At 44.3% G+C, this 25,581-nt stretch overlaps 1 protein-coding gene across 8 annotated transcripts in view; it reads right to left on the bottom strand.

Annotated features, from left to right (window-relative positions):
• Positions 1-25,581, bottom strand: part of VPS13D (vacuolar protein sorting 13 homolog D) — a 191,541-nt gene that overhangs the window by 124,693 nt on the left and 41,267 nt on the right. For 7 of the 8 annotated variants that reach the window (XM_061602192.1, XM_061602194.1, XM_061602191.1 and 4 more), the window contains exons 20-29: positions 24,488-24,636; positions 23,075-24,118; positions 17,653-17,743; positions 16,804-16,930; positions 11,219-11,399; positions 7,176-7,358; positions 5,543-5,765; positions 3,661-3,871; positions 2,344-2,515; positions 1,189-1,295 (exon numbers count right to left, since the gene is read on the bottom strand). In XM_061602192.1, coding sequence (XP_061458176.1) covers positions 1,189-1,295; positions 2,344-2,515; positions 3,661-3,871; positions 5,543-5,765; positions 7,176-7,358; positions 11,219-11,399; positions 16,804-16,930; positions 17,653-17,743; positions 23,075-24,118; positions 24,488-24,636 — 2,488 coding nt within the window. The remainder of the gene's footprint in view (positions 1-1,188; positions 1,296-2,343; positions 2,516-3,660; positions 3,872-5,542; positions 5,766-7,175; positions 7,359-11,218; positions 11,400-16,803; positions 16,931-17,652; positions 17,744-23,074; positions 24,119-24,487; positions 24,637-25,581) is intronic. The other variant, XM_061602196.1, reaches the window with a different exon arrangement.

The following is a 25,581-nucleotide window of genomic DNA, read 5'->3' as shown; positions in this document are numbered from 1 at the left end:
CCATTATTTTCAATGGGCCTACTCTGAGTAGGACTAGCACTGGATACAACCCACTGCGTCTGGTAGGGAAATTAAGTACAAGGAACTTGAAAGCACCCAGAGGGTTGAAGGTCAAGTCTGGACAGGCTACATGGAGCGAGATGTACCCGGTAAGACCGTTGGCACAAAGCAGCTTTCTGTGGAGCTCAATAGTAGAGCATTTGCTTTGCACATACAAGGTCCCAAGTTCAATCCCCAGCCCCCAAATAGCATCTCCACATTCATCGGTTGGATCCAACGCTCCTCAGAACAGATCCATTGAAATGAAAGAACATGACTAACTTAGGTCCATTAATTTCAATGGGTCTACCTCAGAGTCAGACTTAGTGGAATATGACCATATTACACACAGAGTGGCTGCTTCTGTACTGTAAGCAGAAATCATCCCCTGATCTGATCTTGGTAGCCAGCAGCACTCTGGCTAAACAAACACAAAACAAAGGAAAGGGAGGAATTATGGCTTCACCTTAGTTTCGCTTCTAGCAAATTAGGGATGGACAGAGCAGGATGACAGCCACAAAGCATGCTGCAACATTAGGGATGTTAAGGGCTAAAATACATGTCATGCACCGCAGAGTGTGCAAAGACAATAGCTACTTTCCCTTCCAAACTGCACTTGCTCCACTTTACTATCTCCTGGTTTAGGGGAAATTCCCTTCAGCAGTCCAATGTGCTGAGCACATTGTCCATCCTCACATTGATTGATTGATTTCTTTTTTATATAATAATAATAATAATAATAGCTTGCCTTCACCAATAGGTTCCGGGGCGGGCTACAAAATTCAATACACAATATAAGGAGTTATTTATTACAAGTGTATTTGCTAAGCTGCCAGAGACCCTGCTTAGCTACCCCTAGTTTTGAATCCACTCTGCTGGGAGCTGGAGGCTAGTTGTGTGGCTCAACTTGTAGTGAAGAGACGTTAAGGTCCACAAAATGTGCTGCACTTCCAGCAAGCCCCACTCCCCCCTAGTTTCATCCTTGCTGTAGCAATTTTCAGGTTAATAATCATCTACATTGTCCCTCCCCCTTCCTACTCATTAATCTCTGCCATTGAGGGGAGGGGACAAAACGAAAAAGTAACCAGATTAAATAAACACGCCAAACACAGTTAAGAAAATAAAAAGACGAGAGAAGAAACACAACACCTGGCTAGTGAGCCATCCTTCCCCTGGGGATTAGTCAGCTCCAGACTCACGTTGACCATGTCAATGAGGAGAGACATGCAAGTGTAGACTTCACCACTCAACACAGTCTGAAAAGAGAAAGGAACAAACATCATTGTAGAGAGAAGTGTTTGCACTTAATAATAATAAGTATATTCTGCCTGTCCTCTCAGAAGGAGCCTAGGGTGGCAAACAAAAGACAAAACACTGAAAATCATTTAAAAAACATATTTAAAAACCTTTAAAACAAAAATTAAAAACAATTTAAAAGCAATTCCAACACAGGCATAAGGGATAAGGTCTCTACTTAAAAGGCTTATTGAAAGAGGAAGATCTTCAGCAGGTGCCAGAAAGATAACAGAGATGGCGCCTGTCTAATATTTAAGGGGAGGGGATTCCAAAGGGTAGGTGCTGCCACACTTAAGGCCCGGTTCCTATGCTGTGTGGAACGGACCTCCTGATGAGATGGCTTCTGCAGGAGGTCCTCACCTGCAGAGTGCAGTGATCGACTGGGTATATAAAAGTATATAAACTCATAATAACTCCAAGCTGAAGGAACACAACTCTTGCCTAGGACAAACCCCCAACTGACACTGCGTAATCTGTTCTACCGCCACACCTTTTAGCACACGAGGATCCCCAATACGAACATTGAGTAGTAAGAGCTTCAACATGTCTCCTAGGCCTTGATATATCATCGACATTTGTAACCTCCCTCCCTTGTTAATACTTCCACCTGGCCCAAGTCTTCAGAATCCTTACATCAGGGGTGGGCATCTTTTCCAGCTTGAGGGCCGCATTGCCTTGTGGGCAACCACATGCCGGTGGTGGGCAGGGCCAGAGGCAAACATGGGCGGAACAACAAATGTAAACTTTTTACCTTTGCACAGTAGGCTGGTTTTGACACACTCACTCACACATACCCCTCTCTATCCTCCATCCAAGCAAACGAGAAGCATTCGCCGAGTTCAAGGACACGTTACAGCCAGCCAAAAACACTCAAGGACCGGGTGAAGCAGAGCCAGTGAGGGGAGCGGCCCAGAGGGCCTGTGGTTCACACTTATATTAAGATATAATATAATGCAACACAAATATTTCAGCACCAGATGTTCAACTGTAAAAGAACACTTCTCTCACATGTATCCTTGGGTCCTGTAAGTCATAAGGCCGCATGAATTCTTCTGTTGGCTCCCCCAGATTATTCTCCAAGAGTCCATGAATCAGTGTATATTTGCTCAGATCCAGAGAGCAATGGACTGACGATACGATGCCATGAATGGATACATCAGGGACTGCGTGGCTTATCTCCCTGCAAGTGGGAAAAAATGCATGTGAGTCATATGTGTCAAGAATGCTCAGCATTTCCACCAGGATTGACTCCCAAGCCCAGGGCAACTGATCCCGACTAGGCACAACCCATGCCTCCCTTAGCAGGGATGAGTTAAACCAACACCAACCCTGTAAAGTAGGTAGACTGCCACCTCCCCTTAAATCTGATCACCTACTCTGGGCCAAATGGAAACCCAAATTGCGAGAAATAGACCTGCCAAGGATTCCAAAAGACAAGAGCCAAAGATGCACTCCTTGTCTTGGAGCGTTAAGGCAAAATACCCAAAGATACGGTACCCTGTGCTAATTGGCCAAGGTGCTAGATTCAGAGCCAATTTCCCCCTGAAATGAACACACACTGGTAAATAAGAGGTAGCTTTATTAGAAAAAATATAAGTGCAAAAAATGTAGCAACAAAATAATTCCTTAAACCAAACACCCCTAGGGTTAGGTAAAATACAAAAGGCAGAGAGTTCAAGTCAGAGACAAAAATAACAAATCTGTCTAGCCTACTCTATATCGACACAATACAGGAAGAGAGAGTAACTTCATGGTTCCACGTCTCCCCAGAGATGTATAAGATGGCAGATGGAACCCCAACATCAGGTAGCACCAAGGAACATTGGGGAACAAAGACTCAGAATCTTAGTTCCATTTTTATGGGGGAAAGCCCAGCAATAGCCAGGAATTAATTAGGCAATCAGGGGGCTTTCTGATGATGAAATCTTCTAGAGCTATGACATCTCATAGTCGCGAGCTTCTCCAATCTTCCCAGGCCTGTGGCCTTGAGGTACCAGTCTCAGGCTGATAAGCAGGTGTTCTTGCTCACTGCCTCATTAACTAAGTTCAGCTGTGAGAACTGACAGTCTCATGGACTCCCAGAGGCCCCAATTCCCCCCACAATTCCTTGTCACAGAACCATTTTCGTTAACCACCTTACAAACCCAGGCATTCTTGACAATACGAAGCCTCGGCATCAAATAACAAATGTGTGTAACAGCCGTACTTGAAAGTATATAACATGCACATAAAGAGAAGCCAAAAAGATCTCCCAACTTCAAGTGAACTTAACTTAGATGGGGAGGCAGCCCAACAAAAGCGGGGTTACAGAGTCGGATAACTCACTTGTCCAAGTTTCTTTCTACTTGCAACTTCAGTCTGAAGGGTTCGGTCAAGAGGCTCCCCCCTGTCTGCCTGACGATAAAGGATGGGAAGATCAGATCAGCACTCGCATCTTCCATAGCTTTTGAGTATTCTCTTGAGCACCTTTCAGCAGCAAAAATATCCATGTCCTGCAGGTCAACCACAATGCAGTCTAGCAGGCAGGTCTGTTCCTCTGCAAAAGATTAAAATGTTTTAGAAACAGAGGAATCAGCCTTATACTGAGTCAGACCAACAGTCCATCTAGCTCAGCACTGTCTACCCTGACAGCCAAACTCTGCAAATAGTGTCCTTTATTGCAGAGCACCATTCTATCTCTTACCGTTAGAAACTAGCCATCTTCAGCTAAACACTTCAGCACCATGATGAAAGAGATTTACTATCAAAAATACAGTTCCACTAAAACAGGTTTCAAAACCTACATAGAGTTATTTTGTTTCTGGCTCCTTGCACCCACCTGCATGGATCAACATGGATCTTCTCACCTCTTTCTGGCTATATTTCGAGCATGCTCTATCCCTGGTACAACCTTCAAGGACCACATGTCTGGCAGCTCACAGAGGTGCCTTAGCTTTCTTCATTATCTCATACAAATCAGATTTGGGGTGCTCAGAACTGACTCTCTCTCACACTCTCCCACTCTCCCCCACTCTCTCCCCCACTCTCCCCCCCCCACACACACACACTGGGAGGACTCAGAAATGTACTTTTGGAGGGCATTCCTATTCAGCATGAAGAGGCAGGCCACACTCCTTCCATTCTTTCAATTCTCCACTTGCATCACACTTGGAACTCAACAGAAACAGAAAGGTTACTTATACACATACAAATCTACTACACATTTCAGAAAGTTGTTCGCTGCGCATCTGGACACCTCTTAAGAAGGGAGTGGCCCTCCAGATGTTGCTGGACTACAACTCCCAGCAGCCCCGGCATGATTACCAATGGCCAGGAATTATGGGAGCTATAGTTCAGCAACATCTGGGGAGGGGGCAAAGAGGTCCCCGTACCTGTCTTATAACCACATTTTGAATGATAGTTCTTGAGCTCAATGAACATCTTTTGTCATTGTCTGCATACAATTGGGCAGCATTCTGAATCAAAGTGAGCAGACTGTGGGTTGTCTCCAACTAAGTCCTATGCAGAGTAGACCCAATGAAATTAATGAGCCTAAGTTAGACATGTCAATTAACTTCAATGGGTCTACTCTGAGTAGGACTAGCACTGGAAACCAACTCTGAACCTTTCAAAATTGCACCATTTTATTTTTATTAGTTTCTAAGAATTCCCAAGCAACACCGGGTACGAGGCTGCTGGTATATAATGCTTTGAAGCTATCTCTGCTCAAGGGAAGGAGAACCAGAGCCAACTGAATTATCTGGATGCAAACATCAACGTCAGGCACCAGGTAAACATATTACGCTTCTCCCAGTCATTTGCTTCTTAACATTGGAAGGCTTTTGGGGAGTTTCTGTTGTGTAGCCTTCCTAAGAAGGGTTGCTCCACCATCTTTATATATATATATATATATATATATATATATATAAAAGATGGTGAAAAATATGTGCACTCAGAGTGACTTACCGTTAATAAAAAGCAAAAGTAAATTATTAAAATAAAGGTGTTTTTTCACCTTGATTCTAATATTTTACTTTTGCTTTTTATTAACGGTAAGTCACTCTGAGTGCACATATTTTTCAGCAGAAAAGTGACTTAACCAATTTAATAAATAAACATTATAAAATAAAAGCAGACGCCTAATCATTGTATACCAGATCAATGGAACCCAATTGGAACAGAACCAACACAATTAACGGGGATCAATGAGTCTGTTGGTCCAACTTACCAGGACTATCTAGGGGTGTCAAAGTGGATGCCTTTGGCGGCTTCGCCAAAGCATTCGTTGAAGGCTCACTTTTCAGTCGGCTCAGATTCGGTCCGGAGGAGGACAGTTTCATGAACAACCCTTCAGAGGAACTTGGTACCATCTTGGACTCATCAGCACTTGGCGTTTTCTTTGTGCTGTGCTTTGGGGTACCCAGCGGTGAAGAAAACTGAACAGAATCCTGCTTTAAAAGGTGGTGAAGGGGAACAGCTCAAAATTAAAGAATTAACTGTTTAACATAATGCAATGGCCCCTGCTATGATTATAATATATTAAATAGTAATAATAATGGTAATAGTCATCATCATCATCATCCATAAAGGGAAATGTCTTATTTCTCCAGCTACATTCAGGCAGGCCTAAATTGCTAAGCTGGTGTCCTCCCCATGTTTTGGACCAGAGGTGGCCAGAGCCCATTTTAGGGAACTGGACTCACTGATCCTCTCCTTCTGGTAGGATGGGAGACAGGGAGGCCAACAGCAGGTGGAGCCAGAACCAATGACGGGCTGAGTTAGCCAGTTCTGGCTTGGTTCCCCCAACCCCCCTTCCCAAAAAAATTCCTCCTCCCTGCCGAGTTCTGCACGTTCAACACGGAGACGAACGCAGATGAAGCTGGCAGGCAATGGCACTCCCTGGACTGGTTGCAAGTACGAAGTCAAGCAGGTGGCGGCTAGCTGAGGGCAGACTGAGGATGGTGGGGTGGTGCCCTATTGGCCCTATTGGAGCAGCCTGCACTGTTTGGGGCTACATCGTCCCTCAGTCCCAGCCAGCATGGCTGTGCCAGCTGGCTCCGCTGAGAGCTGTAGTCTGAAAGGAGCCAGGCTAGCAAAAGAGAATATGCCATATAAAAAGAGCCCATCCTCACTCCAGAGGTGCAGTGCCTTACTGGAAAGAGTATCCTTTTTCCAAAAAGTAGCCACGACTGCAGATACCCTACACCCTCTCCACAAAAATACTTGCTATCAGGCATCGCTCTATGACGCCCATCTCCTTGGCACGCTGTCCTTGTGGAGGACTGCAGAACTCCTCCTGACTCTGGGCAAAGTGTGAGGACTGGGAGACTCGTAATAGGAGTTACCTCGCTGGACACATAAGTACATCACTGACTCGGCACTCACCGTTCTCCTTATACCTGCAAATCCCTTGAATAACTTGTTACACCAGCCGTTTCTGAAGACTACTTGAAAAAGGCACCACATAAGAACACAGCAAACTAACATTCCAAACCAGCCCTTATGCAATTCCGCAACCAATTTATTCTAATAGGAGAAGCAGCTGTTATAGGCGGTGGCAGAGGAGGGGGAGTGACAGTTTTGGAAACAGTGACACCCCATTTTGAATTAGATTTGCAGAGTTGCTGAATTCCAGAAGGGTTCTCAGCACAAACACTCAGCACCCTCTGCAAGGAAGGATGTGTGGAGTACCTTGCATGGAAGGAGAACTTTGTAGGCATTGCCGCCCAAAATTGAATCCTCGGCGGGAAAGAAAAAGGGACAGAAACATTTCAAAACCAATAAATTTTTACTGTCTGCTGCACTCAGTTGTAATGCCCCAAACAGGGAACACAAGTGGCAAGCAGCAGCATTGGTCTTACCTTTTCTTTTAGTGAGAAGGTACCGGAGGTGCCTGCAAAGAGGAACCGGTTCTTGACTTTCAGCTTCCCAAGGTTGGCTACAATAAGATGGCTGGATTTGGAGCTTTCAGGAATGAGGAGGACAGGAGCGCCAGCTTCAATGTCCAGGAGGACTCTGGCAGCTCGCTGGGCCTGATCTCTTACCTAAGGAAAGAGAGGGCTGGTCTCAAAAGATGTCTTGATAACGTCATGGGTTATGTGTGTTATGCCTCCACCAAAGGAAGCGCAGAGTAAAGATTTTATATAAAATCAGGTAATTTTATACTACTACCACCAATTCTAGTCAGTCCCACTAAAAATCTGAACCCTGTTCCATGAAGCCAGACCTCCCAAATCCACCTGAATTCCATGCTGGGGAGTTTTTGTTTAAATGCTAAACAAAATTCACTTTTAACACACAAACCATTGGCAAAACCTCCCAGAGGTTCCAAAAGTTGGGAGGCTGCCTTATACCAAATCAGACCTTTGGATCCATTTAGCTCAGAACTGTCTATGCTGACCAGCTCTCTGGGGTTTCAGACAGGAGACTTTCCCAGCCCCACCTGAAGATGCTGGAGGCTGACCTCCAGACACTCTGCATGCAAGTTACAGGCCTACCACTGACCTACGGCCCTTTCCCAAGCGGCTTCTAGAGAGAAGGTCCTCGGCCATTAAGCTTCCAAAGCTAACTAAGAAAATTGGGGCACAACCCAGCAATTCTGTGGTTCAAGCCACAAACCCATAAGGTGGTGTTAGGTAAACTTCCATGTATCAGCCTTCCATCAACAATATGGAGATGGTTACAGTGACCAACTTCTCATTGAGAGTTATTTGGTTACTGCAACAAATGAAGCACTCAGAAAGTGTCAGAAACAAATGCTGCTGTTATTGCAAAACATAGGAAGAGGACCTTTAGTGTTGTGGCACCGACACTTTGGAATTCCCTCCTCTTAAATATTAGACAGGTACCATCTCTGTTATCTTTTCGGCACCTACTGAAGACCTTCCGCTTTCAACAAGCCTTTTAAATGGAGCCTTTATCCCAGTCTGTGCTGGAATTACTTTTTAAGATGATTTGAAAATTATTTTTTAAAGAAGTTTTTAAAGATGTTTTAATATGTTTTAGAGTCTTTTGTTTTTAAGATGTTTTGAAGTGCTTTATAGTTTTTGTTTGCTGCCTTGGGCTCTCTTTCTGGACGGATAAAAATTTAATTAACAAATAAATAAAATATTGTTCCATCTCTTCCTGCAATGCTGAGACTGAGCTATTGATTCAATAGGGCTTAAAGCTCATCCAAACCCCAAAAGCCTGGAATATGTAACAAGTACGCTTATGCAAAAGATCTGGATGAATCCCAAATCAAGAACTAAAGAGAGACCACTCTGGACAGATGTGGGGCCAATGTGAGCTGAAGTGGGATCTCTCCGAAGCACTCCAACCTAGGGACCTCTGGGGTGCTTCAAAGATTCAGATTTAAAAAAAAAAAAAGACTGTACGTCTGCAAAAACTTGAACATTTCTCCTCAAACTTGCCATATAAGGAAAATGCCCAGGGTGGGGAGAGGGAGAGTTTATAATTAATGGGTGTAGCTCCGACTCAGAGACAATGGTTTTGCTAGGGCTCTCCAACTGCATTGTTTGGGAAAGGGATGTCAAAGGGATATGAGGTTGCTCTGGACTGTTGTGTGCTGTGTAATTTCTCGTGCTTCTTGCTTGGAAAATGCTGGACATTCAAGCCCCTTCACCCAAACCTTCTGAAAATCTGCAGGTGACTTTCCCAGAGGTCCCACAATGATGTATGCAATTTTCATAATAGAAGTATTGCTCACTAGACTGCAGGAAGGGAACACGTCCCCAGTAGTCCTCCCCTCACTCCACCCCAAAAATGTAAAAGTTCAGAGCACTAATCCCCTGAAACCTATGTATTCTGGCAGATTTCATACCTGGGGCAGCGCTCTCATGTATGCCATTGCCCACAAAACAATAAGGGGTGATTACATCATTCCTTTTTCATAGAATCACAGAAGAGTTGGAAGGGGCCTATAAGGCCATCCAGTCCAACCCCCTGCTCAATGCATTAATCAAGATTAAATCATACCCAAAAGGTGTCTGTTCAGCTGGCCACTACCAGGTCTCAATTTGATGCAGGGTGAGTCACAACAACAGTACTGTGACTAAACAAATAAAAAATTAAGAAATGGGTCCCCAAACACATGGTTGGGTTCTGAATCTGAAAAGGTTGAAGGCTACTGGTAAAAGGTGAATGCATGAACCAAATCTCTCACTACAAGGGAAAGCAAAACAAAGCAAAACACCAGGTTCACTAGCTGATCTAACCTCCGTAAATATTTATAGAATCATAGAATTGGAAGGGGCCTATGAGGCCATCGAGTCCAACCCTCTGCTCAATGCAGGAATCCAAATTAAAGTATCCCCAACAGGTGGCTGTCCAGCTGCCTCTTGAAGGCCTCCAGTGTTGGACAGCCCACCACCTCCCTTGGTCATTGGTTCCATTGTCATACCGCTCTAACAGTTAAGAAGTAGTTCCTGATGTTCAACTGAAATCTGGCTTCCTTCAACTTGAGCCCATTATTCTGTGTCCTCTGGGATGATTGAAGAAATTCTGGCCCTCCTCTATGTGGCAACCTTTCAAGTACTCGAAGAGTGCTATCATATCTCCCCTTCTCTTCTCCAGGCTAAACATGCCAAGTTCTTTCAGTCTCTCCTCATAGGGCTTTGTTTCCAGTCCCCTGATCATCCTTGTTGCCTCCTCTGAATCCCTTCCAGTGTGTCTGCATCCTTCTTAAAGTGCACTGTCGAGAACTGGACACAGTACTCAAGATGAGGCCTAACCAGTGTTGAATAGAGGGGAACCAATACTTCATGCAATTTGAAAGCTATACTTGTTAATGCAGCCTAAAAGAGCATTTGCCTTTTTTGCAGCCACATCACACTGTTGGCTCATATTCAGCTTGTGATCATCAACAATTCCAAGATCCTTCTCACATGTCGTATTACTGAACCAAGTATCCCTTATCTTATAACTGTGCATTTGGTTTCTTTTTCCTAGGTTTCTTTTTAACTGCCCCAAACTGTATAGGTAGGAGGGATGGGAAGCAGGACTCATTCCATCAGCTCTGCTGAAAGACCAGTTATACCAGGCACCTCCCACCTCTGAACTGTTTCTATGCCAGCTGGTTGCTATAATAACTACTATTTAATAGCAGATCCTTGAGTTTGCTTTTTTCCTCCTCCCTTTTGGCCCTTTTCCCTTGCATGTCGTAGTTTTTTACATTGTAAGCCTGCAGGCAGGGACTATCTTGTTTTAACTGATTGTATATAAGCTACCCTGGGAGCCTTTTTGGCTGATGAAAGGGGTACATATGCTCAGATAAAGGTTGACCTCGTGGGAAACCCACTGAAGCTATCTTTCTGAAACATAGCAGGATTCAGTCCCTCAGAAGGTTGTACCATACCTGTAAATTTCATCTTATTCTGATAAAAGTGTTAAGACCCTTCCTCTTTGGGGGGGAAAAATCAAGTTTTAAAAAGACACCCAACACAAAAATCCCCCAGACCTATTAGTATGTATAATGGCAGATGTTAATCATTGTGGGCTAATATGTCCACAAATTTCATCCAATTCTGTCAAAAAGGAAAATTGTTACAGGGCTGTTTTTTTTAATTTCCCCAGAATAGTCAATGACAGAGCCATTAAGGTTCCTTTTTCCGAATCAAGATTCACATTCCGAGCAGAGTTGGCCAGCCCCCAAAGCACTTTGGACTGAATCTTGCTCTTTTCCAAAGCAGGGTCTGCAGTGAATCTTGTGGTCGGTGCGTGCCTTTAGTAACAACGTCCTCTAATCCTTCACTACAGAAACCAGCCTGAATAAAACATGCCTCAAAGAGTTTGCACATCTGTTGCAATAAGACCTTTCGAATCACTGAGGAGCCACCAGCAACTCTCTGAGGGTTTCAAAAGTGAGGGAACTCCTGCGTGCTGAAGGGAACCACATAAAGCATACCGTCTGTCCCTGGATTGCAGCTCTCTGGCGCCCCAAGACATCCTGTAGCTGAGTGAAGTGCTGGATGAAAGACACCACTTCTGCTTGAAAGCGCTGCGTGTGGACGTACTGCACTGACGCCATCTGGAGACTGACACGCACGTCGCAATCTCTCTGCAGCAAGGGATCAGGCCGACCGTACCTGGCAAGGGGGAGACATGGAGCGTGCTCCACTCATACTGTCCAGATACACTATGGACACTATGCTACAGCAGATTAATTCCACTAACCAGCTGCCATGCATATATATACACAATGAAAACATTTCTCTTTTCCATCAATATGAGCAGTGGGTCAAACAGGTCAGCGTATCTTGGCTCAAAATTTGCTCTCGCCATGAGCCTCATTCCAACAGCTCTGCTGGAAGACCAGCTCCATCGGGCCTCTTCTCCTTCAGCAGCCATTCCATCAGGCCACCTCAATTGGGGGGGGGGAAATGGAAGCAGGGCTCATTCTGTCAGCTTTGCCAAAAGACCAGCTCCATCAGGCACCTCCAACCCCTGAACTGTTTCTATGCCAGGTTAACATGATAAGGACAACTTGGTGCCTGAGTTTGCTGCTTCTGTTTCCCCCTCTTCCTTCCCTGCCCCTCCTCCCTTGGGTGTCGCTTTTTTTCAATTGTAAGACTGCGGGCAGGGACTGTCATGTATTAATGGATTGTAGGTTAGGCACTCCGGGAGTAAATGAATAAATCATAAATGAATAAATCATAGATGCATTCTATTCTATTCACATAGATGCATAGAACAGCCGAATTGGAAGGGGCCTATAAAGACATCGAGTCCAACCCCCTGCTCAATGCAGGAAATCAAATAAATTAAAATGAAACCCTATGCCTCTCCTGAAGGAGAGAAAATATACTGATGTTAACACTGAGCTTGAGACCTAGCAGAACCTGAGGGGAAGAGCCCCTCTCTAATAGCTGACGAGACGGATGCTTGTTCCTATTGCTCTAAGCCACAGGTGCTCAGAAAGCAATACGTCATCTCAAAGCATCTCTGAAACTCAGTGCAGCATCAGGGAGAGCCTGTGCCTCTGAGGGACGCCTGGCATCATACAGAGTCAGAAGGAAGAGAACGATTCTCCTTGATTTTATGCCCTCGCGTGTACTTGCCAGCAGTGAGTGCATCTGTAGATGCTTAAATATGGGGTGTCCAAGGCCACTCATGCGATGCAAAACACACCAATAAAATATACAAACTAAACAAAAAGAAAAACACACACACACACGGGCAAATAACATAAACCAAACAGTAGCAGGGAAAAATGGCAGGAGCAGAAACTCAAGAGCTCAAGCAGGCCTGAATAACAAACATCTTCAGCCTTAAAGGAGCCTTTCTCAGGAAAGGGCATTCCAAAGCCACAGAGTCCTGCCTGATGTGTCACAGATCTTATTTATTACGAAGTTTATCTCCTGCCCTTTCTCCTAGAAGGAGATACTGGCAGGATAAGCAACAGGGCCTTTCCACAGTCGCTCACAGGGCAGAAGCGTGTGAATGGCGAGGCTAACGCTGGCTCCCGCCCCTTCAGCATGCTCAACATTCGCAGAGGAACAAAGCAGGTATGAAGGGGTGTACTGCTCAGGTGGAAGAATGGATCAGGCTACAGGTGGGGAAGCCACGTGTTAAAACACCGATAACGTGATGTCACTCTAAGTGGGGAATTTTTCCTCTTAGAGACCTGGGGAGAGCTGCATGTAAAATTGTACGTCTGTTCCCCCAAGAATAAGAAAAATGTTAATGTACTGCCTTCAAGTAGATTCTGACTTATAGCGACCCTACGAACAGGGTTTTCACGAGGCTGAGAGGCAGCGACTGGCCCAAGGTCACCCAGTGAGCTTCATGGCTATGTGGGGATTCGAACCCTGGTCTCCCAGGCCGTAGTGCAACACCTTAACCACTACAGACTTAACCACCTACAGACTAAGGGGGAATTTAACACAACACCACTGAGAGCGATGACACTCAAAGTCCCAGCGGGACTTTGCTACCTTAATTTTGATATGTGCGGCGAAAAGACTGCACTCTAGCTAGCCACTCCGCAAATTACTTTTGGAAAATTCTTTCTTAGTTTTGGAAATTCTTTCTTAATTTCCAATATTTAAAAGTCCTGCACAGGTTTTTTTAAGAATCCATCCTTTTAAAAGGCAACACAAAAATAGAAGGGGATGGACTTCAGTACCATCCCATGAAAAATCGTCCCGATGTGGAATTTGCCCTTGAATCCATCCTTGCTCAGCTAAAATTACCTCTCGTGGTGGGTGCAGCTATAACATGGAGAGGGCACAATCATATACACTGCCTTAAGCTCCCTGGAGGGAAAGAGAGATACTAATATAATACCATACCACTAGCAAAAACCAGTAATGATTTGAAACAAATGCTAATGAATGTTAAAGAGGAAAGTACAAAAGCAGGACTACAGCTGAATGTCAAGAAGACTTAAGTAATGACAACAGAAGATTTATGTAACTTCAAAGTTGATAATGAGGACATTGAACTTGTCAAGGATTATCAATACCTAAAAGGCTCTTACCATATATGGAGCGAGAAATGCCAGACATCCAAGCTGGATTTAGAAAGGGAAGAGGCACCAGAGATAACATCACAAACGTGCGTTGGATAATGGAACGGAGCAAGGAATTTCAGAAGAAAAATCACCCTGTGCTTTATACATTACAGCAAAGCCTTTGACTGTGTAGATCATGAAAAACTATGGAATGCTTTAAAAGAAATGGGGGTGCCACAGCTTCTGATTGTCCTGATGCGCAACCGATACTCTGGACAAGAGGCTACTGTAAGGACAGAATATGGAGAAACCGATTGGTTCCACATCAGAAAGACTGTGAGAAGGGGTGTATTTCATCACCCTATTTACTTAATCTATACGCAGAACATATCAGATGGAAAGTGGGATTGGACCAAGATGAAGGAGATGTGAAAATTGGAGGGAGAAATATCAATAATTTAAGATATGCAGATGATACCATACTACTGGCAGAAACCAGTAATGATTTAAAACGAATGCTGATGAAAGTTAAAGAGGAAAGCACAAAAGCAGGACTACAGCTGAACATTAAAAAAACTAAAGTAATGACAACAGAAGATTTATGTAACTTTACAGTTGACAATGAGGACATTGAACTTGGCAAGGATTATCAATACCTCGGCACAGTCATTATCCAAAATGTAGACAATAGTCAAGAAATCAGAAGAAGGCTAGGACTGGGGAGGGCAGCTATGAGAGAGAACTAGAAAAGGTCCTCAAATGTGAAGATGTATCCATGAATACTAAAGTCAGGATCAGTCAGACCATGGTACTTCTGATCTCTATGTATGGATGTGAAAGTTGGACAGTGAAAAAAGCGGATAAGAGAAAAATCAACTCCTTTGAAATGTGGTGTTGGAGAAGAGCTTTGCCATGGACTGTGAAAAAGACAAATAATTGGGTGTTAGGACAAATTAAACCAGAACTATCACTAGAAGCTAAAATGATGAAACTGAGTTTATCATACTTTGGACACGTAATGAGAAGACATGATTCACTAGAAAAGACACTAATGCTGGGGAAAACAGAAGGGAGTAGAAAAAGAGGAAGGCCAAACAAGAGATGGATTAATTCCATAAAGGAAGCCACAGACCTGAACTTACAAGATCTGAACAGGGTGGTTCATGACAGATGCTCTTGGAGGTCGCTGATTCATAGGGTCGTCATGAGTCGTGGTCGACTTGGAGGCACATAACATCAATACCTTGGCACAGTCATTAATCAAAATGGAGACAATAGTCAAGAAATCAGAAGGAGGCTAGGACTGGGGACGGCAGCTATGAGAGAACTGGAAAAGGGCCTCAAATGCAAAGATGTATCACTGAACACCAAAGTCAGTATTATTCAGACCATGGTACATCCGATGTACGGATGTGAAAGTTGGACAGCGAAGAAAGTGGGTAAGGGAAAAATCAACTCATTTGAAATGTGGTGTTAGAGGAGAGTTTTGCAGATAACATGGGCCATAAAAAACACAAATAATTGGGTGTTAGAACAGATTAAACCAGAACTATCACTAGAAGCTAAAATGGGGAAACTGAGGTTATCATACTTTGGACACATAATGAGAAGACATGATTCACTAGAAAAGACAATAATGCTGGGAAAAACAGCAGCGAGTAGAAAAAGAGGAAGGCCAAACAAGAGATGGATTGATTCCATCGAGGAAGCCACAGACCTGAACTTACAAGATTTGAACAGGGTGGTTCACGACAGATGGTCTTGGGGGTCGCTGATTCATAGGGTCGCCATAAGTCATAACCAACTTGAAGGCACATAACATCAACATAGGTACTTTCTTAAACTGCAAGTTTTTTTTGCCTATTAGTGAATTATTCCTCATTTATCTGTGTTACATTTATATCCATTCCACGTTTCCTCCAAGGAGTTCAGGTGGCATTGATGGGTCTAATTTCCCCCAGGTTATCATCACATTATCCTGTGAGGTAGGTTAGGCTGAGAGACCAAGATCACTCAGCAAGTTTCGTGGCTGATTTTAACCCTGCTCTCCCAGGTCTTAGTCCATTTAATATGCCTCCACCTTATTCTACACTCTGGAAAAAAAAAGATGTAGATGTGAATAAGTTGGGGAGGGGAATAATTTTTCCCATAGACCTGAAAATTCATGGGGTCCCTTGTTAACCCCTGTGTGGCCCCTGTAAGACTAACCAATTTAATCTGCAGTCGTGCACGTACTTGAGTTGAGAAATCCCCATGGAATTCAATGGAAGGCACAGACCTGAACTTACAGGATCTGAACAGGGTGGTTTATAACAGATGTTATTGGACGTTGCTGATTCACAGCATCGCCATAAGTCAAAATCGACTTGAAGGCACATAACAACAACAATATAATGAATAAATGAATAAATATATCGGGTTGTATCCAGTGTTAGTACTACTCAGATTGGACCCATTAAAATTAATAAACATGACTAACTTAGGTCTATTTGTTTTTAATGGGTCTGCTCAGAGTAGGACTTAATTGGACACAAGCCATAATATTACAATCTCAGTGGAAATCCTGACATAACCAAATGTTTGCAGAGGGGACACTAAGGGGGACCCAAAACAGCAGAATGAGAGTTGAGCAAGCTGGGTGGGAAGGAATACTAACCAGCTGTTGCAGGGAGGGACGTAACAGTGCAGGTGTAACCTTTGGTCCTCCAGGTGTTGCTGAACCTGTAGTTCCCACACTTGCTAGGGATGACAGGAGTTGTAGTTTAGCAATGTCTAGAGGGCCAAAGGTTCTCCACACCTGCAACAGTGAGTAACGTGGAAAAAGGCATGGCTGGAACATCCAACAGGAACACTCAATGCGTTTTGGTTGCAGGTCCTGCTTGTAGGAAATTATTTCTCAACCAAATCTCAACAGAACCTGTATAAATGTGTTTTAATTTTTTTAAAAAAGCTAGATGGTTTAGAAGCACAAATCAAATCCTGATCATGCTGCAGTGACTTGCCAAAACAGCAGGAACAACAAAGCCTTCATCACCTACTTGTAGACCTGAAAGATGAGTGCCTCTTCGCCACTGGTAGTGAAGCGTTCCCGGTAGAACTCTCCATGGGAGGTGAGATCACTTAAGGATAGGCTGCCAAGGCTTCCTTGAAGGGCCAGGTCTCCTTCTGCAAGAACACAAGTAGGTTCACACTCTACACAAGTGAGTGAGCAAACAAGTTAAAGCCAGTAAAGGGGGCCAGAGTAACAAGACCAGATCTGTGTTCTGAGAAATTTCAGATGGAAGTTTCAAGGCTCTCGCTGCCCTATTGCAAGGCCAATAGCAATAACTAAGCTGTAGTTCCCAATTTCTTCCTGGTCAGCGCCCCCACCCCCCTGGCCACAACAGGGGAAGAGATCAGGATTTTGAGAAAGCATCAACAAAAGCCTCTTGATAAAATATTTAGTGGGAGAGGGGTAGGACGTCTGGGTTTTTTAAAGTGGCCGACAGTAAAGTTATTTTAGGAAAATATATTGTGAACTGTGCACGGCTATCTGCATTAAACATGCTAAATGATTTCTTTTAAAAAGCCAGACGTTTGAGACAGAACAGAACAGCTGATCAGTCATTTAGCATTACAACATTAAAAATTAACTGTGATTCAACGTTAGGGCAAATAGGGCCGTATTCTCTCTTTCCAAGACATTAAGAAGCCAAGAATTTAGAGACCTGAGTCTCATAACCAAATTCAACTGTGTGTTTCAAGTTTCTGTCTGGCAAACTTGATCTTTAGCTACTCCACAAACTTGATGTCTAGCTATTCCAGAAAGTACGTATGTGGTAAATGGGAGCAAGTTTAAAGGCCAGTAATGATTCTCAAGGGTGAAAACCAAGGCCACTCACACTCACCAATCATTTCCACGTGAGCAGCCAGCTTGGATACATTCGCTTTAGCAAGTTCATTGGTTGTCTTATTTAGAACCAAGGACAGGGAATGGACCTAAGGAAGCAACAAGAATTAGACAGGCAACATACACAACATTATGACCTTTTTCTTCAAAGCACTACAAGCCTAATACTTTCATCCTTCAAATTATTTCTCAAGACCTTCTCAAGACACAGTTTTGCAACTGCTTTTTGAGATGTTTTTACCATTTTTTTTTAAAAAAAGTTTTGTTTTAATATGTTTGATTGATTGATTGATTGTACTTATATACCGTCCCATAGCCGAAGCTCTCTGGGCGGTTTACAGTAACTAAATACATTAAAACAAATATACAAATTTAAAAACACATCCTTTAAAAACAATTTAAAACACAATTTAAGCATTTAAAACAATTTAAAACACATGCTAAAATGCCTGGGAGAAGAGGAAAGTCTTGACCTGGCGCTGAGAAGATAACAGTGTTGGCGCCAGGAGCACCTTGTCAGGAAGATCATTCCATATTTGGGGGCCACCACTGAGAAGACCCTCTCCCTTGTTGCCACACTCCCACCTTCCCTCGGAGGAGGCATCCGGAGGAGGGCCTTTGATCTTGAATGTAGCGTATGGGTGGGTTCGTATCAGGAGAGGCATTCCATCAGGTATTGTGGTCCCAAGCCATGTAAGGCTTTATAGGTTAAAACCAGCACCTTGAATCGAGCTCGGAAACATACAGGCTGCCAACGCAAGCGGGCCAGAACCGGTTTGATATGTTCGAACCGTCTGGTCCCCGTTACCAATCTGGCTGCTGCATTTTGCACAAGCTGCATTTTCGGAACCGTCTTCAAAGGCAGCCCCACGTGGAGCACATTGCAGTAATCTAGCTTGGAGGTTACCAGAGCATGGACAACTGAAGCCAGGTTATCCCTGTCCAGAGAGGGACGTAGTTGGGCCACCTACCGAAGTTGGTAGAAGGCATTCCGTGCCACCCAGGCTACCTGAGCCTCAAGTGACAGAGATGGTTCAAGGAGAACCCCCAAACTACGAACCTGCTCCTTCAGGGGGAGTGCAACCCCATCCAGGACAGGTTGGACATCCACCATCCAGTCAGAAGAACCACTCACTAGCAGCATCTCAGTCTTGTCTGAATTGAGCCTCAGTTTATTAGCCCTCATCCAGTCCATTGGCGCAGCCAGGCACCAGTTCAGCACATTGACAGCCTCAACTGAAGAAGATGAAAAGGAGAAATAGAGCTGCGTGTCATCAGTATACTGATGGCAACGCACTCCAAAGCTCCGGATGACGGCACTCAACGGTTTCATGTAGATGTTGAACAGCATGGGGGCAGAACTGACCCCTGCAGAACCCCATACTGGAGAGTCCAGGGTGCCAAGCAATGTTTCCCAAGCACCACCTTCTGGAGGCCACCTGCCAAGTAGGAGCGGAACCACCACAATGCCGTACCTCCCACTCCCAACTCAGCTAGTCTCCCCAGAAAGATACCATGGTCGATGGTATCGAAAGCCGCTGAGAGATCAAGGAGAATCAACAGAGTCACACTCCCTGTCTCTCTCCCAACAGAGATCATCATACAGGGCAACCAAGGCTGTTTCCGTGCCAAAACCAGGCCTGAAACCCGACTGAAATGAATCCAGATAATCGGTCTCATCCAAGAGTGTCTGGAGCTGGCCTGCAACCACTTGTTCAAGGACCTTGCCCAGGAATGGAACATTTGCCACTGGCCTATAATTATTAAGATTTTCTGGGTCCAGGGAGGGTCTCTTCAGGAGTGGTCTCACTAATGCCTCTTTCAGGCAGCCAGGGACCACCCCCTCTCGCAGAGAGGCATTAATCACTTCCCTGGCCCAGCCGGCTGTTCCATCCCTGCTAGCTTTTATTAGCCAAGAAGGGCAAGGATCCAGCACAGAAGTGCTTGCACGAACCTGTCCAAGAACCTTGTCAACGTCCTCAAGCTGCACTAACTGAAACTCATCCAAGAAGTTGGGACAAGGCTGTGCTCTGGATACCTCGCTTGATTCACCTGCTATAACACTGGAGTCTAAGTCCTGGCAGATGCTAAAGATTTTATCCTGGAAGTGCCTAGCAAATTCATTACAGTGGGTCTCTGATGGATCTACCATGTCCCTGGGGCCAGAGTGTAATAGCCCCCGGACAATTCTGAAGACCTCCGCTGGGCAGCAGAGTGATGATTTCATAATGGCAGCAAAATATTGGTTTTTTGCTGCCCTCACTGCCCCTAAATACAGCTTACCATAGGCAGTTACCAGTGTATAATTGCATCCACCAGGAGTTCGCCTCAATCTGCACTCAAGCCATCTCTTACATTGTTTCATCGCTCTCAGCTCTGGGGTATACCATGGAGCCGTACGAGCTCTACACAGGAGAGGGCACTCACGAGCAATCATGTCAACCGCCCGGGTCATTGCTGTATTCCACAGTTCAACCAGGGTTTTGACAGGAGCACCAGCCCTATCAGCCGGAAAACTCCCCAGAGCCCTTTGGAAACCATCCGGATCCATTAGTCTCTGGGGGCGGACCAACTTAATAGGTCCCCCACCCTTGCAGAGGGGAAAAGCTGCTGTGAGTCTAAACTTCAGCAAGCAGTGATCTGTCCATGACAGAGGGACTGATGTAAGGCCCCCCACATTCAGATCACCAACTCCATGTCCAGTTGCAAAACCAAATCTAGTTTTAAAAGATGTTTTGTTTTAATATGTTTTAAAGTGCTTTTAGTGCTTTTGTTTGCCATCCTGAGCTCCTTCTGGGAGGAAGGGCAGGATATAAATTTAGTAATTAAATAAGTAAGACACATTTTAAAGGTCATCCATGAGAAAGAGATTTAAGACCTTTAGGAGGCAGCATGCAACAGGATCCAGCAATACAGAGGAGAGCCGTGTCCAGTGGAATTCACATTATTATATAGCTGGCTACGAACTAGAAGTTATTTTGTCAAGAAGATTAAATGCAAATACCATCTCAACTGAGGTTTCTATTAGCCATGGTTCAGAATATGAAGTACGGCTTGAGCTTCAAAAGAGAGTCAGGCAAACCATGGCTTAGAGCTGCTTGCCTGCTTTCATCTCAAGTTCCTTCAGGGGAACGTAGCTGCCTTACACAGAGACAAACCAGGAATCTATCTGGCTCAGTACTCACACTGTCTGGCAGCAGCTCTCCTGGGTTTCAGGCAGGGACACTCCCTGCCCTACCTGGAGACATTGGGTATTGAACCTATAAAAACACAGTTTAAAAGGAAGAATTCTTTTGTCTTAACTGGATTAAGTTTAAGAATTTGGCAACCATTTCTGTCCATAGCTTATTAGCATTGGATAAGAGGAGTTGGACATACCAGTTATCTGATCTTTCAGGAAAGCGATTAATTATGGGAGAAATAAATTTAAGCCGTTCAGCATGATCAAGGTTGCAAAACAGAAAAGTGTGAACCAATGATTCGACTTCAGAGTTTGAGCATGGGCAGATGCAGTTTGCATAGGGAATGCCTTCAAAACGGCCGTCTAAAATCGTGGGGGGGAAACAGTTGAATCTCGCTCTTGAAAAGCGTATACAATATTTCGGAATAGATAGATTTATCAAATAGGATGCACGGGCAGGGAATGAGAATTGGAGATCAAAAAACATAGGGGAGCAAGTATTGCGAGTCCTAGATCTGGAATATTGAGCATCAATATCATTAATACGTTGCTCAATAATGCGATCTGCTGAACTGGCGTCTAGTGAGGACACTAAGGCTATTGAAAGGCCAAGCAGCTTTAGTTTGTCCTGGAAACTCTTTGACCATGAGCTAATATATGAGTCTTTCCATAGCAGATGTAAGTAGCCCATGTCTGGATTGGCATAGGCCACTTTAAGCCAGAATCTAAAGGCCAGTAGCCAAGTTTGGCTTCTGGGTATTGAACCTGGGACCTCCTGCGTGCAACGCAGATGCTCTGCCACTGAGCTGTAGCCCTTCCCCAAACGCCTTGCACACACGTCTAGGTGCAGTACCCTCCATAAACAGGGCACTGGCTACAACAGCAGCTTGTCAATAAAGACACTATGACAAATCATATACAACCCATGGTTTGCAAAGCCTCTTCAAAACCACCGTTTCAGATTCTGCATGGCTAATCACAAGCCACAGTTAGGCAACTGACACACAATTTAATAAGTTTATGGTTTGGTGTGATGTCTGAATCAAGCTGCCTTTCATGTCTCCAAATATCAGCTATCCTTCTGACCTTTTATCAGCAGAATGATCAAATATATGTTTTAAAATACATCTGAATGAGAACTCAAAAAATCAAAAACGAGCTTACAAACATCGGTCTGGGTTACTGCTTTGTCCACAATACCAACCTGACCCCATGCTTGACTCAGAAGAGGCAAAGCCTTCTTCTTATTTGAATGCAGATTGAGAGAAGGGGGAAAAGGCTGTCAAAAAGGATGGTGTAGACCAGACATGACATTATGTCACGTCCTTATAGCTGATTTTTAAAAAGTTAAAATAAATAGCCAGCACAAGTACAAGCAAAATTGGGACCATGAAGTGGAACGAGGAGGGCTTTAACCCTTTGCCCCTGCTACAGTAATGAATTACGCTCCCACCCAAAACACACTAAGCCTTCTATTTGCAAGGGGAGGCCATTGCAAAGACAAGGCAGAGTGCAGAGATTTCATTCAGGACTGCAGCAGGAGCAAAGGCTGAAAGCCCCCATCCCATGCCACAGTCTCAATCCTTCTGTCACACACAGACAGCACCAGCTTTTAAAAAAAAAATAACTACACCGGAGCAAACTACATGATAAACTTCTTATTCAGTTTGGTTCCAATAGAAGACTCAGCGCTTGCCAAATGTCTCAACAGACAGCTTGAAAGACAGAGTTTTCTCTCTCACTTATGTTGCAGTTTAGAGAAGCGACGCGCTGAAGCCAGCTGAGCCAAGGCTGGGATAAGTCGCTCCAAAGGGGCATTCTGGGAGCATGGCAGAGGGTGGGACCAGGAAGTGGGAGACTCACCCCTATTCCAAGCTCTGTTCAGCTTGGTCACATGACCTAACAACCCAGCAGAAGTTTTACTGCCAAAAAGGATGGTGTTAAGTCAAACTCTATTTTAAAGGTTTGTTCTCCCTATGGTAGGCTCAGGCCGGCTCTGCCATTTGGAATAGGGGCAACCTAAGTTTCCAATACTCAAGATTGCTCTGTTGGTCTTATCCACTAATTCCAATGGGTCTACTCTGAGCAAAACTAGCATTGGCTACAACCCCTCCAAACGACCAACACAGAAGAGTCTGTTGGATGTGTCGTTTGCCAGAGGGACAAGCTGGCAAGGAGTCACTGCCTGAATAAATAATTTATGAAGACAAATAATCAGATCTCTCTCTCTCTCATATACCTTCAGATCCAGTTTGGTATTCACAGGATCCTGGCCTTCCAAGGCCGACAATATGTTTGCTTCCGATTTAACAGTGTGCTGAACACCTTCCGACTGCGGCTTCAGGCTATGATTCTCAGCAGTGGATCCAATCCCAAAGAAGTCCAGTATCACCACCCAGGTTTGCAGAGTTATTAAGACATCTAAGCAGTTAAAGTCAACGTCCACGCTGCGGTTGATTTTGTTGTAACAAGAAGAGAACTCCGGGTGCTTCTTGTCCACCAGCAACATGTTGATATGGACCAAGGAATCGTCAAAGTCACTCTTTTCACAAGACATAGTTGATTTGTCAGCGGTGGGAGAAGGGGGCGGTGTGCACGGATAACCCGAGTCTACATCTTCTTTGTGCTTCCTGTGGGGGACACAGGTGGGCCGCTGATACAGCTGGAAGACATTGGAAGCCTCCTCCATGTGAGAAGGGAGGGAGCGAGGCATGTCTGGATATTCCACGTTAGACATTGATGGACAAGACTGGGAAAGGTACTCCTTGTGTGCTAAACTGGATGGTTTGGGTGCTCCCCGTGACACCATGAGGTTCTTATACAGAGAGTCTGGATTCTTCTCCAGAAGATCCTCCATCAGCAGAGAACGTAATGCAATCTGAATTGATAAAGTATGAGGATGGTCCTTGGCAAACTCAACATCAAAATCCTGAAATTTCAAGCTAACCAGACCTTGCGCTCCAAGTGTCAGGTCACCACTCAGCTGAACCTGGAGCTCAGAGATGTGAAAGGTGGCTTGTATCTGGGTAAAAGACTGCGCCACTTCCTTGACAGGCACAAATTTGTTCATTGAAGTTGAAAAGCTGGAGTGACTGAAGAGCCCGTTTTCCTTCCTATCGAAGCAGAACTCTGTGCTTGTGCTACGGAGCGATCCAGACGGCGAGCTGGAGCCGGGATATGTGGAGGATGGGAAGCTGGATGGTGGCTTGGTCAAGTCTTCATTGCAAACTAAGTTGTCAAGAGTTTGCAAGACCTGCTCATACACGTGTTTTGCCAGCACCACCTGAATTTTAAGGGAAAACACATACATTGTTAAACACTTTTCAGTGTGCAGCTTAAAGCTCAGTTTTAAGAAATCTCATTATATTCAACCCAACTGTGGATATTATGCCAACATGTCTACAAGTACATAGTACTTGAGAAACAGCATTCTATTTTATGCATTATTAAGCCTTAAAAGGAGTGGAGAGCAGCGAAGTTAATGGGCAGCCAGAATTAAGATGTTTAACACAACAGGTACATCCATCGTATAAAATATTCACACTGATTTTTAATTGCATTTTTATGATTTCTTTTATTCCTTATGTTGCATTTTGTGGTATTACCATCTGAAGGACCACTACCCACCAGCAGAAAGAAAAGTGTACTCTACCCGCAGAGGGTTGACAAATTTCCCCTCAATCCGCATGAGGCTTGAAACTTCAGTGCCATTGCTCACAGAGAACGCCAACTCTGCTTCACTCTCTGTGGGAATCTTCTCCAGTTTGAAATGGATAGTAGCATTATTCAAAATATGAAAAGCTGTAATTAAGGAGACACGTGTGCAATGTTATTAAGATCTGGATTAAACAGGCCTATTACACATTACGCGCAGATGAAGGACCAGAAGTAGGCCATCCCTCATTCCAGGCTAGGAAGCAGCTTCACCAGCCAAGACGGAAACCTCGATTCTGATGTTGTTGTTTAAACCCCCATAGTAGCCCAGAATGATGAAAAAGCGTAAGTAAAAAGTCACAGTTTCATTCCATTTGTGCAAATTAAAATTACTAGATTTGGCCCGACGAACGTGCTGCTGATAATCAACAATCTTTTGAATAGAATCTGAATCATCATTACTTTGAATGCAGAATTTAAAATAAGCATGTGAGTAAAGAAATCCCCTGATGAAGGCTATATAAGATTAGCCGAAACGCGTTGGTCTTTTTTTTATACAATTTTAATTTACACAAATGGAATAAAACTGTGACTTTTTACTTACGCTTTTTCATCATTCTGGGCTACCTCCCTCCATTCAACTGTTTCATTGAATGACATCCACTCTCTACCTACCTCGTTTAAACCCCCATACCAGAACGGCACTGCCTGCTGCAGCCCGTCACAGCCGGCATTACGCAAATCAGTGATCAGGTATTCACAAATCTACTCAGTAAGAACGTCAGAAGATCCCTGCCGGATCAGGCCAAAGGCCCATCTATTCCAGCATCCTGTTGATAGTTGGTAAGCAGTTGTCAGAAACAATTAAGACAACCAATCAGATCAGTGGGAAATTTCTTAAAAGTCAATTCTTGCCACATCCAAAACCACTCTTTCACCTAATTTGAAGTCAGTGTCTCAAATCAAGAGATATTTTGTAAATAAAGTAACTTCAAAATGGGAAGAGGCTATTATAAATACAGAATTCCCTTCCTTTTGATCTCCGCCATGCCCCCTCCCTGATAGTCTTCCGTCGAGCCTTGAAGACCTGGC

The sequence above is a fragment of the Rhineura floridana genome, chromosome 18, assembly GCF_030035675.1.
Source record: "Rhineura floridana isolate rRhiFlo1 chromosome 18, rRhiFlo1.hap2, whole genome shotgun sequence".
In the NCBI taxonomy this organism is placed as follows: Eukaryota; Metazoa; Chordata; class Lepidosauria; order Squamata; family Rhineuridae; genus Rhineura; species Rhineura floridana.
This window is presented reverse-complemented; position numbering and strand designations above follow the sequence as displayed.